Genomic DNA, 16,914 nt, shown 5'->3' with positions numbered 1-16,914 from the left:
GCACATGGGACATTTACCAAGATAGAACATATTTTGGAACATAAAACAAGTCTCAATAAGTGGATATAAGACATAAAAACTATGATCTCTGATCTCTGTTAGTTAGCTGGGGCTGCCATAACAAAATACCACAGACTAGATGGCTTTAAACAACAGAAATTTATTTTTTCACAGTTCTGGAGGCTGGAAATCCAAGGTCAGGATGCCAGCATGGTTGGGTTTTGGTGAGCACTCTTCCTGGTCTGCAGACAGCCGCTGTCTCGTTGCATGCTCTTATGGTTTTTCCTTTTCTCTGGTATCTCTTCTTAGAAGGATACTAATTCCATCATGAGGGCCCTGCCATAACCTCAGCAGAATTACCTCCCAAAGACCCAGTCACCAAATACCATCATACTGGGAGTTAGGGCTTCAGCAAATGAACTTTCTTAGGGAAAGGTATGGGGGAACGGATACAAACATTCAGTCTCTAACAGATCACAATTGAATCAAATTAGAAAACAATAACAGGAAGAGGTCTAGAAAATTCCCAGATACTTGAAAACAAAAATAACACTTCCCTGCATCAAAAAAGAAGTCAAACAGGAAAAATGGAAAGTACTTTGAATTAAAAGATAGTGAAAACACACTAATTATGGGATGCTGCTTAGGGTAGGAATTGGACCTCTAAATGCCTAAGTTAGAATAGAAGAAAAAGGTATCAATGATCTAAATTTTAACCGTAATAAACTAGGTGGGAGGAGAACAAATTAAACCCAATTTAGTAAATATGCATAAGTTAAGAATAAAGACCAAAGCCAAAATAAGTGAAGTATTTCCTCTAGAGAGAAGTATCTAGAGAAAAATCAGTGAAACCAAAAGCTGATTTTTAAAGACCAATAAAAGTGGTAACCTCTGGGGGCGCCTGGGGTGGCACAGCGGTTAAGCGTCTGCCTTTGGCTCAGGGCGTGATCCCGGCGTTATGGGATCGAGCCCCACGTCAGGCTCCTCTGCTGTGAGCCTGCTTCTTCCTCTCCCACTCCCCCTGCTTGTGTTCCCTCTCTCACTGGCTGTCTCTATCTCTGTCAAATAAATAAATAAAATCTTTAAAAAAAAAAAAAAGTGGTAACCTCTGGTTAGACTAATCAGGAAAAAGAGAAGCCATAAAACCAGTATCAGGAATGAGAGAGGTGATATTACTAGAACCTACAGGTATTAAAACGATAATAAGGGACCACTATCAACAACTTCATGACAGTAAATTTGATGACTTAGATGAAATGGACCCATTCTTTGAAAGACACAGTCTGCTAAAGTTCACTTAAGAAGAAATCAATAACCTGAATAGCCCTATATTTATTAAAGAAATTGAAAATGTCAGACTGTTTTCCAGAGTGTCTGCACCAATTTACATTCCCACCAGCAATGCCCTTGCTGATATTTGGTTATTATCTGATTTTTCTGGTTATGGCCATCCTCATGGGTATGAAGTGCTATGTCATTCTGTTTGGATTTGTCTTGTCCTGACAATTGATGTGGAAAAATCTTTTAGTATGCTTGTTGGTGGTCATTTGCATATCTTTTTTCATTTGCGTATCTTTTTTTCATTTGCATATTTTTTTTGGAGAAGTATTTATTGAGATCGTTTGCTTATTGTTTAATTGGGTTGTCTTTTTATTATTGAATTGTAGGAGTTCTTATATGTTATGAATACAAGTCCCTTATCAGACATATAATAGCAGATATTTTCTCCCATCCTACAGGTTGGGACTTTTTTGATTGTGTTCTTTAAAGAACAGGATTTTTATGTTGATGAAGTCCACTTCATCAATTTTTGGCCCTGTCTTTGGCATCATGTATAAGAATCCACTGCCAGGGGCGCCTGGGTGGCTCAGTCGTTAAGCGTCTGCCTTCGCCTCAGGGCGTGATCCTGGCGTTCTGGGATCGAGCCCCACATCAGGCTTCTCCACTGGAAGCCTGCTTCTTCCTCTCCCACTCCCCCTGCTTGTTTCCCTCTCTCGCTGGCTGTTTCTATCTCTGTCAAATGAGTAAATAAAATCTTAAAAAAAAAAAAGAATCCACTGCCAAATCCAAGATCGTGAAGATCTCTCCCTATGTTTCATCTAAGAGTTTTATAGTTTTAGCTCCTATATTATTTAAATTAATTAAAATTATATGTAGAATTCAGTTCCTCATTGCACTCCCACATATTAAGTGCTAATGTGGCTAATGTCTACCCAGTGCAGATACAGAATGTTTCCATCATTGCAGGAAGTTCTTTAGGACACAAACACTTCAAAGTAACATAGTTGAAGATGAGCTAAGGACTTGAATGGTTACTTTACCAAAAAAAGAAAGAAATGAGTGAACTCACATACACAAAATTGTTTAGTAGTTAACAGAATGCAAAAATTAGAACAGAGACTGCATTGTTGGTTCCCCAGATGAACAATGACTCCTTGCTTCAGGTCTTGACTTAGAAATCACACCAGTGAGGCCTTCCCAACCTACCCTATTTAAAATTTAAAATTTCGTCTTTTCGTTTCCTGCATTTTTTCATTTGCTGTTAACCATTAATATACATTTAACTTATTTTTCTTGTTTATTGTCGGTGTCCCCCCTCTTTGAATGTACAATCCATGAAAGCCTGTTTTATGCACCATTTATTGTCCCTCCGCTACAGAGAACAGTACTATATATAGCAGAAACTCAAGTACATTTTGTTGTTAAACGAAAGCTGACAAGGTGTAGAGAAGAAATGCTCTCATACACTGCTATCAGAGAGTAAATTGGTACAACCTTGTTGGAAGCAGTTATGTAGTATGTTAAAGTCTCAAAATTGTGTTTGCCCTTTGACTTAACTTTTCTCATTCTAGGTGCTTATCATAAGGAAGTAATTAAGGATGTGCACAGAGATAGCCAGGAAGATTCAGCCACAATGGAATGCTTTTATCTGCAGTCAGGAGAACTCTTGGACTGACATATTAGAAGGAATATAGATTGTTTTTCAAAGTGTGGCAACAAGAACTGTTTTGCAGAGTTGTTCAAAAGACTTTTCCTATCTTTCCTACTGCCTTAGCATGTTAAAATATTATCTCATTACTGACTTTTCAGACCTACTTTCTTTCTTAAGCAAAATTAAAACTTGCCTATATAATTTTTTCCACAGGTCCCTTAATATGGACTTTGAAAATCAAGATAAGGAGAAGGACAACAGCAGTTCCTCTGGGTCTTTCAATGGCAACAGCACCAATAATAGTAAGGCATTTTATGTCAATTAACTTTAATACATGTAGTGGCCTTAGTTAGATTCTTTCTATAACCCCAGTTAATTTACCAGGCTTAAGGATTTATATTTGGTTGTAATAAAATCTAATCTGTATTCATATAATTTGTAAAAATTCTTATGTTCTGAATCTGAACCAATGATTTCTTGTGTACTGCTTTTAACTCATGCCTAAAAACTTACTGCTGAGAATATTTTCTTAAAAACAAGTAGAATAGTTAGGTATCTGCCTACTTATGACTTCATTTAAATCCTTTGGTGAGGTTGATAATTTTGTAAGTGTTGATCACAAATTCATTCAGGGACTCTTTGAAGATAGTTACTTGAAGTACTTGTAAAGCTAAGTATTGTAACAGCCTCTTCTGATATTAAAGATTTTATAAAAATCCTTGCTTTGTAAGAAATAGAAGTGTGCTAGATGGCAAATGTTTGGCAGCATTGTTTATAATGGCCAAAAAGTAGAAACACAACTCAGAAACCAATAAACTAGTTGATGGATAAACAAAATATGGCCTATCCATACAGTGGAATACTAGCCATCATTAAAGAGAATGAAGTACTGATACAAGTACATGCTACAACATATATGAACCTCAAAACATTATGTTAAGAAGCCAGACAGGAGAGACTACATATTATTTGAGTCCACTTACATGAAATTTCCAAAAAGGCAAATAATGGAGAGACGGAAAGTGGATTCGTAGTTGCCTGGCAAGTACTGGACACTTAAGATGGGTAAATTTTGCCATATGTAAATTGTGCCTCAGTAGAATTATAGAAACTTGGTGATGCTTATTATAAGCGGAATTGAATTATAAATAAGGAGACTTGATTTGATAATCAGGAGCTTGATACTGGGTTCCTACCATGGAATTTATTAGATACATATATTTTAGATATTCTGTTAGATATTTTGAAAACAGCAAAAGCACAAGAGCTGTACCCAAATTGTCACTAGGCAGTGTGACCAAAACACTTTGTAAGATGTTAATAAAGTGCTAAGACAGAGGTAGTAAATACCACTTCCTGTCCCTGGAACAGGAACTTTCTCTTACAGAACGTTACCATAGCCTCAGAGTACTTCTGAATGAGCATCTACTTTTAGTAGATCACAGTAAGCACTAGAGATGAACCCATTTGACATCGATGTACAAAGAGAGTAAAGAGAAAGGAAAGTCAGGGTGAGCCACATGGGTCAGTTTAACAAGGGACTCCCCTCCAGAGAAGGTGAGTTTGACCTGAAATTTGAAACCATGAACTTGGATTGCTGGAGAAGTCATTCTGGATGGGAAGAGCATATGATAACAGGCACAGAGTAGAGAATGAGCATGACTTGCAGGGCGGCCTCAAGTCACCACCTAATGGGGAGGAAATACTGAGCATCCAATATAAAGCTAGAATATTGGTGAAGAATCACAGAAGTTAAATTGAAAAGAGATCACTCAGTTTTTCTAGTTACTACCTCACCTGCCAAATTATACTTGCCTAGTTTTCACCCAGTTAAATATGTTCGTTGTCCCCAGGAGGGGCATTACAAATACAGTACGTTAGAATCATTTAAATATAATGAATCTTTTTTAAAACTTATGACACAGATCCTTGTATGAGGTAAAATACCATACCAGTAACTTATGAGGAACCAGGTAAAACCCAGTGTCAATACCCGATTTTCAGTTTAAATGATTACATAGCATTTATCTTCTATCAACATTTTAAGCCAAATCACTTTATACAGCAGAAACCCCTTTTACAAGTCCTGTGTTACGTAGCATATATGCAAATGATGTATTTAAACCAGATTATAAATCCATTATACATTGAATCACAGAAACCTAAGAGAAATGTACACTGTGTGTCTAAGTACAATTTTATCCTCAAATAAATGGTTAGGTCAGTCCATACAGTGGAAGGAAGTTACCTGGTGACATCAGTTTTCGCTTCTCACCACTGACGTCTAAAGAGCAGTAGATGTTTGTTTAAGCGGTCGTTTTCTTAACTCTACCTCCTGTTGTGCTAAATTATCCTCACAAATGTATTTCCTCAGTGCCTCACCTGGGCCAGGATACCAGAAGGGATAGACACAGATTAGGGGAGAATGCAGTCCACTTGCACATAATCAGAAAAAAACACAAAGAAATGGCCGTTGCAGTAGGGAAGGCTAGTACTTGATCATGGGGCATGACACCATTCCAGATTGAAGGGACAGCATGGAAAATGGGGTACATTGATCAAAATCAAAGAGATATTAACAGCCAGAAAGATGAACAGAGAAATATAAGAGATCGTGTAGGTGCTAAAGAGATTGAAGTCCAGAATGGTAACAATGTAGAAAAATTACGGGGAAGTTCTCAGGAAGGGAAGGTATGAATTTTGTGTTCAGATTTTGGCAAGAGTGTTCTGAACTGATCAAAGGAGAAAGTGTAAATAGGTAAAAGTTGTTTTTAAAGGTTGCAAAATTAAAAAAAAATTAAAAATAAAGGTGGTAGTTGCCTACTCCCAAAATAAATAAGAATCAAGGAATTTGTGAAGAAGACACAACAAGTGATGTACGGTTACCTAACAGCATGGGTGCTGCTCACCATGTTGAGCAAAAGAAGCCAGACACACAAAAATATGTGCTATGTAATTCGATGTATATAATAAGCTCAAAAAATAGGCAAAATAAATATTGGTATTTTAGGATGTGCACTTGAGTAGAAAACATATAAATTAGAGCAAAGAAGAAAGTATCATAAAAGCCAGGATGGTAGTTCCCTTTGGGGAAATGAATAGGAACTGGGAGGGGCCTAAGAAAGACTTCTGGGCTTGGCAGGGTTGTTTCCTGACTTGGGTGGCATTAGCTGATTGAACTCTACATTTTTGTTTTATGTACTTTGCTGCATGCTTGTTGTGTTTTACAGTAAAAAGGGTTAGAAAGTGGGGAAGAGGGAGTGCCCTCCAGGTCCTCTTTGATTTTCCTGAACCTGGTTCTAAATCCTGTTTCATCCCTACATCTGACCCAAGAGACCTATATAGAGATTTTTGCTCCTGACATTTAATCCTTCATTTAATCAGTATTAAGTGGGTTAAAAAAAGGACAGCTCCCAACCTTACCCCCATTATCTGACATCTTGAAGACCTTTACCAGGCTTCCCATGCAATTTATCTGAACTGTGAATATTGTACAGTTTTTTTCAAGCCCTCATGTTACCTGCTATGTAATGGGTGCTCAGTAAATAGTGAAAAGTATGCTTCTTTCATGGAGGTACAAAATGAGTAACTTTCTTGATGATTATCAGTAATATGCTGGTGTATATTGTTCAGTATCTATTTCATGACCATATATTTAGCCTGTAGCCTTGTTCACTAAATGCTAAAAATAATTTCTCTGTACATAATTTTTTCCATCACATGCCTTTTGTGTGTGTGTGTGTGTGTGTGTGACTGCCCTTCCTCTCTTTGTGCTCCAGCAGCTTCTTGCCACTTGTCCTGAAGTACCTTATCTCTAGGGTCCTCCTTGAAGAGAAAACCAGGCCTATTTCTTATGTTAATTTTGGCTTTAAAGGGAATGCCAGTTGCATTTGAGGAACTCCTAATTATGACAACTCTGTTTTGCTTTGCTCTGTTTTGTTTTGTTCTGAAGTCACTGAAATTTGGCTGAAATTTCTAATTAGCTCCATCCCCTTCAGGACCATTATCTCCAGACCGTTAGGAAGTAAGGAGTTAAAATCGTGTACATTTTTTTAGGTAGTGTATTGTCAGCAACTAAAGGAACTTCACTTGCCCTGTGACATTGCTGTTTGGTAAACTCCCTTGGGCATTCTATGATAAAACTAATGCAAGCAGTACCTCATACCTCCTGGTTTAAAATCTGTGCTTTTAAAAAACAAAAATCTATACATTCTACCTGATATTCTAGAAAGGCTCTTTGTATTTGGTTTTGCATTTTAATTGCAGAGTGAACTTCTAAAATTTAGGTTTTTATAAACAAATACTTCTCATATACCTGACTCACTGAAGTCTTTGTTCTATCTAGCCATTTAAATTTTCTATTCATATTTTAAACCAGTATAATTAATCTGTAGACTATATGATGTTTTATTTTACAAAAGAGGGGGTGCGGGTGTGTGTTTTAAGATGTATAATTTTTTAAGATTAGTTTCTGCTCATATAACGTTTATTTGAGAAACCATTATTTTCTGTTGTGAAGGGGCACCTGAAATCTGTAGTTTCTTCTAGTAGTTCTTTGACCTAGTGTAGAGCACTCAAAAAAAACAACTAGGTGAAATTCAGTTAGAGATTTCATGGAGTTTTGTCTCATAAATGTCCATAAGACACTTAACTTTAAGATACCCCCCCATCCCCACCCACCAACCCACACACACATGATCCAGGGGCCAAGTGTAGGAGTTTGACTGCAGTTCTGGTTAGCCATCTTCTTAAGAGCATCTCTGTCTTGACACATAGATCACTCCTCCTAAAATGAAAGGCTCTATTCCTAGGTGAATTATTTGACTCCTCCACCTAGCCAGTAAGAAGCAATTTTGTTTTGTAGAAATATTTAACATTTTATTTAACTAAAATACCAAAATAGCTTTCTTGGGACAGGTAAATTTAAATACCAAAGAGCAGGGGTTTTTCATTATTATTAACGTATATTATTTGTTTCAGGGGTACAGGTCTGTGATTCATCAGTCTTACACAATACACAGCGCTCATCACAACACATACCCTCCCCAATGTCCATCACCCAGCCTACATATCCCTCCCTCCCCCCTTCAGTCCAGCAATCCTCAGTTTGTTTCCTGAGATTAAGAGTCTCTTATGGTTTGTTTCCCTCTTTGGTTTCTTCTTGTTTCATTTTTTCCTCTCTTCCCCTATGATCCTCTGCCTTGTTTCTCAAATTCCACATATCAGTGAGATCATATGATAGTTGTCTTTCTCTGATTGACTTATTTCGCTTAGCATAATACACCCTAGTTCCATCCATGTCGTTTCAAATGGTAAGATTTCATTTTTTGATGGCTGCATAATAATGTGTGTGTGTGTGTGTGTGTGTATGTACGTGTGTATCACATCTTCTTTATCCATTCATCTGTCGATGGACATCTGGGCTCTTTCCATAGTTTGGCTATTGTGGACATTGCTGCTATGAACATTGGGGTGCAGGTGCCCCTTCGGATCACTACATTTGTATCTTTGGGGTTAATACCCAGTAGTGCAATTGCTGGGTCGTAGAGTAGCTCTATTTTCAACTTTTTGAGGAACCTCCATGGTGTTTTCCAGAGTGGCTACACCAGCTTGCATTCCCACCAGTAGTATAGGAAAGTTCCCCTTTCTTCGTATCCTTGCCAACACCTGTCATTTCCTGGCTTGTTAATTTTAGCCATTCTGACAGGTGTGACATGGTATCTCATTGTGGTTTTGATTTGTATTTCCCTGATGCCGAGTGATGTTGAGCACTTTTTCATGTGTCTGTTGGCCATTTGGATGTCTTCTTTGGAGAGATGTCTGTTCACGTCTTCTGCCCATTTCTTGACTGAATTATTTGTTCCTTCAGCATTGAGCTTGTTAAGTTCCTTATAGATTTTGGATACTAGCCCTTTATCTGATATGTCATTTGCAAATATCTTCTCCAGTTCTGTCAGTTGTCTTTTGGTTTTGTTGACTGTTTCCTTTGCTGTGCTTTTTATCTTGATGAAGTCCCAGTAGTTCATTTTTGCCCTTGCTTCCCTTGCCTTTGGAGACATGTCTAGCAAGAAGTTGCTGCTGCCAGGGTCGAAGAGGTTGCTGCCTGTGTTCTCCCCTAGGATTGTGATGGATTCCTGTCTCACATTTAGGTCTTTCATCCATTTTGAGTTTATTTTTGTGTCTGGTGTAGGAAGATGGTCCAGTTTCATTCTTCTGCATGTGGCTGTCCAATTTTGCCAACACCATTTGTTGAAGAGACTGTCTTTTTTCCATTGGGTAGCCTTTCCTGCTCTGTTGAAGATGAGTTGCCCATAGAGTGGAGGGTCCATTTCTGGGTTCTCTATTCTGTTCTGTCCATCTGTGTGTCTGTTTTTGTGACAGTACCACACTGTCTTGATGATCACAGCTTTGTAATAGAGCTTGAGGCCCGGGATTGTGATGCCACCAGTTTTGGTTTTCTTTCTCAACATTCCTCTGGCTATTCGGAGTCTTTTCTGGTTCCATACAAATTTTGGGATTATTTGTCCCATTTCTGCAAAAAAAAGTTGAAGGTATTTTGACAGAGATTGCATTGAATGGGTAGATTGCTCTAGGTAGCATAGACATTTTCACAGCATTTGTTCTTCCAATCCATGAGCATGGAATGTGTTTCCATTTCTTTGTGTCTTCCTCCATTTCTTTCATGAGTATTCTGTAGTTTTCTGAGTACAGATCCTTTGCCTCTTTGGTTAGATTTATTCCTAGGTATCTTATGGTTTTTGGTGCAATTGTAAATGGGAACGAGTCCTTAATTTCTCTTTCTTCTGTCTCGTTGTTGGTATATAGAAATGCAGTTGGTTTCTGTGCACTGATTTTATATCCTCCTGCTTTACTCAATTCCTGTATGAGTTCTAGCAGTTTTGGGGTGGAGTCTTTTGGGTTTTCCACACTGAGTATCGTGCATCTGCAAAGAGTGAGAGTTTGACTGCTTCTCTGCCAATTCGGATGCCTTTTACTTCCCTTTGTTGTCTGATCGCTGAGGCTAGGACTTCTAGTACTATGTTGAACAGCAGTGCTGATGGACACAGTGGACATCCCTGCCGTGTTCCTGATCTTAGGGAAAATGCTCTCAGGTTTTCCCCATTGAGAATGATATTTGCTGTGGGTTTTTCATAGATGGCTTTTATGATATTGAGCTATGTACCCTCTATCCCTACACTCTGAAGAGTTTTAGTCAAGAAAGGATGCTGTACTTTGTCAGATGCTTTTTCTGCATCTACTGAGAGTATCATATGGTTCTTGTCCTTTATTACTGTAATATATCACATTGATTGATTTGCAGATGTTGAACCAACCTTGCAGCCCAGGAATAAAACCCATTTAGTCGTGCTGAATAATCCTTCTACTGTACTGTTGGATCCTGTTGGCTAGTTTTTGGTGAGAACTTTTGCATCCATGTTCATCAGGAATATTGGTCTGTAATTCTCCTTTTTTGGTGGGGTCGTTGTCTGGTTTTGGAATCAAGGTAATGCCGGTCTCATAAAACGAGTTTGGAAGTTCTCCTTCCATTTCTATTTTTTGGAATAGTTTCAGAAGAATAGGTATTAATTCTTTAAATGTTTGGTAGAATTCCCCTGAGAAGCCATCTGGCCTTGGGCTCTTGTTTTTTGGGAGATTTTTGATTCCTGCTTCAGTTTCCTTGCTGATTATGCATCTGTTCAGGTTTTCTGAATCTTCCTGATTCAGTTTTGGTAGTTTACACGTCTCTAGGAATGCATCTATTTCTAATGCATCTATTTCTTCCTGATTTGTTGGTATATAGTTGCTCATAATATGTTCTTATAATTGTATTTCTTTGGTGTTGGTTGTGATCTCCCCTCTCTCATTCATGATTTTATTTGGGTCCTTTATCTTTTCTTTTCGATAAGTCTAGCCAAGAGGTTTATCAGTCTTATGAATTCCTTCAGAGAACCAGCTCCTGGTTTCATTGATCTGTTCTACTGTTCATTGATTTCTGCCTGATCTTTATTATTTCTCTTCTGCTGGGCTTAGGCTTTATTTGCTGCTCTTTCTCCAGCTCCTTTAGGTGTAAGGTTAGGTTGTGTATTTGAGACCTTTCTTGTTTCTTGAGAACGGCTTGTATTGCTATATACTTCCCTCTTAGGGACCGACCGCCTTTGCTGCATCCCAAAGATTTTGAAGTGTGTTTTTGTTTGTTTCCATTAATTTTTTTTTATTTCTTCTTTAATTTCCTGGTTGACCCATTCATTCTTTAGTAGGATGCTCTTTAGCCTCCATGTATTTGAGTTCTTTCCAACTTTCCTCTTGTAATTGAATTCCAGTTTCAAAGCATTGTGGTCCAGAAATATGCAGGGAATGATCCCAGTCTTTTGGTATCAGTTGAGACCTGATTTGTGACCCAGGATGTGATCTATTCTGGAGAATGTTCCATGTGCACTAGAGAAGAATGTGTATTCTATAGCTTTGGGATGGAATGTTCAGAATATGTCTGTGAAGTCCATCTGGTCCAGTGTGTCATTTAAAGCCTCTATTTCCTTGTTGATCTTTTGCTTAGATGATCTGTCCATTTCAGTGAGGGGGTTCTCAAAGTCCCCTACTATTATTGTATTATCGTCGATGTGTTTCTTTGATTTTGTTATTAATTGGCTTGTATAATTGGCTGCTCCCATGTTAGGGGCATAAATATTTACCATTGTTAGATCTTCTTGTTGGATAGACCCTTTAAGTATGATACAGTGTCCTTCCTCATCTCTCATTACAGTCTTTGATTTAAAATCTAATTTGTCTGATTTAAGGATTGCCACCCTGGGGGCGCCTGGGTGGCGCAGTCATTAAGCGTCTGCCTTTGGCTCAGGGCGTGATCCCAGCGTTCTGGGATTGAGCCCCACATCAGGCTTCTCCGCTAGGAGCCTGCTTCTTCCTCTCCCACTCCCCCTGCTTGTGTTCCCTCTCTCACTGGCTGTCTCGCTCTGTCAAAATAAATAAATAAAAATCTTAAAAAACAAAAACGGATTGCCACCCCAGCTTTCTTTTGATGTCCATTAGTATGATAAGTGGTTTTCCACCCCCTTACTTTAAATGTGGAGGTGTCTTTGGGTCTAAAATGAGTCTCTGGGGCGCCTGGGTGGCACAGCAGTTAAGCGTCTGCCTTCGGCTCAGGGTGTGATCCCGGCGTTATGGGATCGAGCCCCACATCAGGCTCCTCTGCTATGAGCCTGCTTCTTCCTCTCCCACTCCCCCTGCTTGTGTTCCCTCTCTCTCTGGCTGTCTCTATCTCTGTCGAATAAATAAATAAATAAATCTTTAAAAAATAAAAATAAAATGAGTCTCTTGCAGGGGCGCCTGGGTGGCTCAGTCGTTAAGCGTCTGCCTTCGGCTCAGGGCGATCCCAGGGTCCTGGGATCGAGCCCCACATCAGGCTTCTCCGCTAGGAGCCTGCTTCTTCCTCTCCCACTCCCCCTGCCTGTGTTCCCTTTTTCGCTGGCTGTCTCTATCAAATAAATAAATAAAATCTTTAAAAAAAATAAAATGAGTCTCTTGCAGACTACCCAAGAGCAGTTTTTAAGCATTCGTTGATGATTGCAATCCTTTATGCCTAGTTACGTTCATCCTGATCACATTATACCTTATTCATACCCTTAATTTAATGAAGAGAGACTTCTGATACTTCTTTATAATAGCTCCTATGAGTATTTTTTTCTTTGATTCCTCTCAAGAACTTTATATCTCCGCAGGGTTAATTTGGAAGTAGATCACAAACAAGATTAGTAATTTTTTCTTTTAATTCAGTGGTTATCAGATTTTGCCATGTTTCTCTTCTCTACCAAATATTTTATTAATGCTTCTCAACTCTGTGTGCAAAATAAAATTTTTTAGCTGGGCCTACTAACCCCCAGAGATTTCAGTTTCATTGATCCAGGGTTGGGCCTGGGCATTGTAATTGTTACAGCTCTCCAGGTGTTTCTCATGAGTAACCAAGAACTGAAAACCACTGTGCTAAATCCTGTATCCCAAGTAATTGTTTTCTCCCATGTATCTCCTATTTGTTCCTTAAAATGCTCTCATGAAATAATTTTTCTGATTTTCAGTTTTCAGATGTCTTATTCCCTCCACTCCCCCACTCCACCCAAAGTTGATCCTCAGCAACAGTGGGGAAGAGTGATCATGAATAAATTTGTAGATGATGAGAAATTATTTTAGTCAGTGGATTTAAACCACCTCTTTTACCAGACCTACACATGAGACTACAAATGTACTCAAATTGACTAATCTGGAAATTTTTAAAAGATATTTATTTATTTATTTATTTATTTGAGATTGAGAGAGAGCTCAAGCCGGGGGAGCCGCAGGCATAGGGAGAAGCAGACTCCCTGCCAAGCAAGGAGCCCCATGCGGGGTTTGATCCCAAGACCCTGGGACCATGACCTGAGCTGAAGGCAGACGCTTAACTGGCTGAGCCACCCAGGCACCCCAGCTAATCTGAATTTTTACCCCCTGTTGATGTTCTTGGCTTTTTTGGGTTTTGTTTGTTTTGGGGGTTTTTTGGCACCCTGTCAAACAGATTGTTAGCACCAGGAGGTAGATAATGAAGGCACCATGAGGAGAGCAAGGAGTTCATAATCTCAGTAGGAAGGAAAGAATCAGAGGATCTAGATAATCTGTATTTTATATACTAACCCCTAGAACTGTTAAAGTGTCTGGAGTACACGGGCACATCGCCTGTTATGTAAGTCGTTAATATGTCCCTTTTTGTTTTTCAGGTATCCAAACTATTGACTCTACCCAGGCCCTGTTCCTTCCAATTGGAGCCTCTGTCTCTCTCCTAGTAATGTTCTTCTTCTTTGACTCAGTTCAAGTAGTTTTTACAATATGTACAGCAGGTAAATGAGTTTCTTCTCTATTCTTAAACATTAACCTGAAAGGAATTTTTTTCACCTGTTTTTAATCATCATTCAAAACTTAAGATTTATACACTAGGCCATGCAGGTTTTCTTCTTAAGTCTGTTTTTTTCTCCCCACACTTCTCCTTGAACCACTGGATACACATATCATCAGTTTGGGACTGCCAGCACAGCCTGAACAAAAGACCAGGGGTTTGAAAACGTTGCAGGCTTTATGACACCAGAGTAGGGCCATTTTGACTATGGCTCCTTGTCTTTGAGGTTACCAGAAGGTCCAGTGTGAATAGTGGTCATTGGCAACCCCACTGATGTTTCTGTAGACAGACAGAGTGATAACTAATCAAAGTAATTTGACTGTCAGCCCTCTGATCAGTTTTTAAGCCAAGAGGTGATGGAAGTGTATAAAAAAACATCAGCAAAATGCTGGACATGTCAGATCATCCCCTGGCCCGCTGTTTCTCTTTTCATATTAAGATAGAAGAGAATGAGAAACCCTAGATGTCTCTGCTTCCCTACTTCAAATCAGGTACTTCTTTCTTCTCAAGACTTTATCTGTGCAGTACTAATGGAAGACAGTTTTTATGTCTAGTTAATTAATTTTATCTACTTGTTGAGAAAAGTTTTCTGGGCAGTGTTTCTATAAGTCATGCCATTTTTCTTATGGTTGTTGAAAATAAACAACAAAACTTAACCATATGTTTTCTTTCTCTAGTTCTTGCAACAATAGCTTTTGCTTTCCTCCTCCTCCCGATGTGCCAGTATTTAACAAGACCCTGTTCACCTCAGAATAAGTAAGGACTTGGGATTTTCCTCTAAATTATGAATTTGTATATGTTTTTATCATACACTTGATAGCATTGTTAGGAGTCTGAATTTCTGATATTGACCAGAGCACACAAATGCCAGAAGACTGGGAAGGGAGATGTTTGATCTTTAAGACTGGGAGATGGTACTTCCTTTTGCACCTTTTCATAGCAGAGAAAATGTCAACAAATCTTAGGAAGTCTGAGTCGTTGAAATATGCTTCCTGCTTAGATTATTGAAAGATGAGCAGTTTTGTTTTGAAGCAATGCTTTCATTCCTTTACTAGGGAGTATTTGGGATGTGAAAATAGTGGTTGACTCATTCTTTGCCTCTCATCTTTGGTGACCTACAGTATATACTAGCCACTGAGGTTCAGACCCCGTGTGCACACCTTTCACATCTTAACTGCCCCATGGAAACAAAATGCTGTGCTAATAGAGATGCTAGATGCACTTAGGAAACCAGTCACTTGGGGCAGCTGATTTTCCCAGGAATTAGGGATAACCAGATAGACCTATTGCCATTTTATAGATATGTATTCATCATTGCCCAGTGAATTGAAGGTCAGTACTTCTGCATTTTGTTTTCCTCATAAGAACAGAATTTCCCCTATAATGTACTTAATTCTCCAAAGATTGATGTTGTCACTTTAAACTTCTAAACACCCATACTGATAATTTGGAAGAAAACGTACAATATCAGATGGGTGCAGAAGTTTAATTAATTCCTCTGCGTTTCTGTAGCTTACTCCAAGGAGGTTTGGGTATTTTTGAATTCCAGTGTCTGAGTATTGCCTGCTACTCTCATCTGGCCATCATGAGTTCTGATCATGAAGGACCAAGGTAGAGTTTGGTTATTGAAATATAATGTATTGCCTATTAGTCCAATAAATGATGTGTGTTTTTCAGGATTTCCTTTGGTTGCTGTGGGCGTTTCACTGCTGCTGAATTACTGTCATTCTCTCTGTCTGTCATGCTCGTCCTTATCTGGGTTCTCACTGGCCATTGGCTTCTCATGGATGGTGAGTAACATGTGAAAAGTTGAAATTTTAATATAGTTTATACAGTTAAATTTGTCCTCCCTTCCCTCTTCTTTCTGTGTGTTAGTAACATTTCCTCTGATTACTGTGAATATTAGGTGTCCTTAGGCGGTGTTACATATTGTCAAGTTTTTTATTTTTACCCACATTCTTAAGATATTTTTGAATAACAGCTTTTTGAGGTATAATGTACAAGTGTATAAGTGTACAATTCAGTGTTACTTTAATCCAAGGTGATAATTATAGAGAAAGGACTTTTCAAATTGTTAACCATACAGATATCTGATATACTTCTTCAGCAAAAAATATTTTTAGAAATAATAAGAATTATGGTGATGGAGAACAGGTGAGTGGTTGCCAGTGGTTATGTAATATTTATAATTTTATAAATACATGATTTGTCTATATTTATCGTCATAGTTGTTGTTCATTGCTTTTTTTGAGTGCCTACCATATACCAACCTATGGAAACTCTGAAGTATTTCCTTGAGGTTGCAGATCAAGTTACCTCTTAGATTTATATAGAGACCTTTAATGAGTTGGAATGGAAGGCAGAGTCAAAATCACCAATGCCTGACTGTGCAGTAATTCACATTTGCTGATTTCTGACAGGTTTGGTCTCTTGTTTGAGCTTCTTAAATTGCCTTGTAAAAAACATTTCTGTGATCGTTTGCTTTGGAATGTGTATAAGCGTCCTGAAGTGTGCAGTGTTCAGGATTTTTAAGTGGTTACCAGAACTATTCAGTTTCCCAAATCGAGTATCAGTGCTTTCAGTATTCCTGTGGATTGGCGTTTGATACTTCAGTGCCTGTGGAGGTTGGTAAAGAATAAGTTTGAGAAAAAGAAATTACATCTAAAGTCACACAAGTTGCTTGCCCAGCTTATAGTTGAAGGGTGAATGCCTGTTTTTATATACTAGGCATTGAGTATTGATAAATACCAGGTGTGTGCATTTGAGCTTTCCTGAGATTAATTCTTGATTTCTGCAGAATGACTTAACCTAAAAGCATGTAGGTGATTTTGAAAGACTTTAATAGAGCCTAATCTCTTTTTAAATCTGTGTTATAGAAAATTAAGGAGTCTTAGTCATGATAATGATTGGAGTAGGGATAGTAAATGTTAGTCCAAATCAGTCTCATAGCTGCTTTTATGATTATATCCTTTAATCTCACCTAAACCAGTGCTTCCTGATGGGGAAACAAGCAGCACAGATATTTCTCCTCTACTGCTTCTGAACA

General features: G+C 38.4%; 1 protein-coding gene across 2 annotated transcripts in view; it reads left to right on the top strand.

The window, feature by feature from the left end:
* SPPL3 (signal peptide peptidase like 3) overlaps positions 1–16,914 on the top strand; it is a 138,122-nt gene that overhangs the window by 111,095 nt on the left and 10,113 nt on the right. For both annotated transcript variants that reach the window (XM_002928879.4, XM_034639309.1), the window contains exons 3-6: positions 3,146–3,234; positions 13,693–13,812; positions 14,546–14,624; positions 15,546–15,658. In XM_002928879.4, the coding sequence (XP_002928925.2) occupies positions 3,146–3,234; positions 13,693–13,812; positions 14,546–14,624; positions 15,546–15,658 (401 nt within the window). The remainder of the gene's footprint in view (positions 1–3,145; positions 3,235–13,692; positions 13,813–14,545; positions 14,625–15,545; positions 15,659–16,914) is intronic.

The sequence above is a fragment of the Ailuropoda melanoleuca genome, chromosome 12, assembly GCF_002007445.2.
Source record: "Ailuropoda melanoleuca isolate Jingjing chromosome 12, ASM200744v2, whole genome shotgun sequence".
Classification (NCBI taxonomy): domain Eukaryota; kingdom Metazoa; phylum Chordata; class Mammalia; order Carnivora; family Ursidae; genus Ailuropoda; species Ailuropoda melanoleuca.
Note: the sequence above shows the minus strand (reverse complement) of the source record. Positions and strands in the feature narration are given on the sequence as shown.